This window comes from Cynoglossus semilaevis, unplaced genomic scaffold (assembly GCF_000523025.1).
Source record: "Cynoglossus semilaevis isolate Cse_v1.0 unplaced genomic scaffold, Cse_v1.0 scaffold1521, whole genome shotgun sequence".
NCBI classification, from domain to species: Eukaryota; Metazoa; Chordata; class Actinopteri; order Pleuronectiformes; family Cynoglossidae; genus Cynoglossus; species Cynoglossus semilaevis.
In genome coordinates, this window is record NW_007586442.1 from 1 (window position 1) to 1,043 (window position 1,043).

Consider the following 1,043-nt stretch of genomic DNA (forward strand, 5'->3'; position numbering starts at 1 on the left):
GTGCAACCCAAAAAAAAAACTCAGGTAGGTCTCAAGAATTTTTTTTTTAATTATTTTTTTGGGGGGTTGTGTCGCATCACGTTTCCCAGGGGTTTACGAATAATTTCTATTGACTTGAGTCGTCGAAAGTTTGCGATTTTTAAAAAATATGGGTCGCCCAGAAAACTAGTGGCAAACACTGATATAGGGATACGATACGTATCGCGATACAGGGGGCAACAATATGATATATTGAGATATATTGCGATGTCACTTACTGGCATGAATTGCACGTCCTGGAAGAGCTCCTGTATGAAACGCCTGGACGTCAAGCGAAACATGCAGTGGGCCAAGAGGTGTGATACCTCGGAGTACAGGCAGATGTCATCAAAGGCGTAAGAAAACTTCTCCTTTATCCTGAAAGGAGACAAACGGGGTTAAAATGCAGCGCTGCTGTTATCGGTGATAGTAGGTTAAAGTTTTACGTAAGGAGAAAGGTTTTTTTTTTACGTCAGCAGTCCTGTTTCGTGACCTTTGGTTCCCACGGAGGAACTGAGGTTGATGATAAGTCGGAGGACCTCCTTCCTCAGCAGCACTCGGGAGGCGGGGCCGTCCTCCGATATCGCCTTTCCGTCTGAGGGAGACGCAAAACAGAGTCGTAAAAAATTCGTAAACATTTTTTCCATCGTTGTCGGCGTTTATGGAACAGTGTTAGGGGTCAGTCAAAATGTCCGGAGACAAACCGAAATCCACTTCCTTTAAATGTATGGCTAAGAATCATATCCTCTTGCAGACCACTAAGGGGCGCAAAAGTAATTTACAATTCAGAGCTGGTTCTCAAACTTTTTTACACTCCTGTACCACCTGAGAAAACATTGATCTCTCCAAGTACCACCACGATGACAGACGTTCGCATATATTAGCTGTTAGCTTCCTCTTTTGTAATCTCACAAGTAGCTACGCGCTTTTTTCTAGATGTCGTATTAATTGTTTCAGATTTATTCAATTGAAAATGTAAATGTGAAAAGATGAATTTTCTCTCGCGTACCACAGTTTGAGAACCA

General features: G+C 42.5%; 1 protein-coding gene across 1 annotated transcript; it reads right to left on the minus strand.

Annotated features, from left to right (window-relative positions):
- Positions 1 to 25: 25 nt before the first annotated feature.
- LOC107988182 (rapamycin-insensitive companion of mTOR-like) lies at positions 26 to 865 on the minus strand. Its single transcript, XM_025053969.1, has 2 exons — positions 490 to 865; positions 26 to 396 (listed from the first exon to the last, which is right to left on the minus strand). The coding sequence occupies exons 1-2, from the start codon at positions 663 to 665 to the stop codon at positions 51 to 53; spliced, it is 522 nt and encodes a 173-aa protein (XP_024909737.1). The 5' UTR covers positions 666 to 865; the 3' UTR covers positions 26 to 50.
- Positions 866 to 1,043: the final 178 nt, after the last annotated feature.

Bases quoted from the DNA above. Each gene is read 5' to 3' on its own strand.
- LOC107988182 (XM_025053969.1), bottom strand. From the start codon at position 665: ATGGAAAAAATGTTTACGAATTTTTTACGACTCTGTTTTGCGTCTCCC. The intron at 397-489 runs GTAAAAAAAAAA...GTCTCCTTTCAG, and splicing joins CACGAAACAGGACTGCTGAC to GATAAAGGAGAAGTTTTCTT.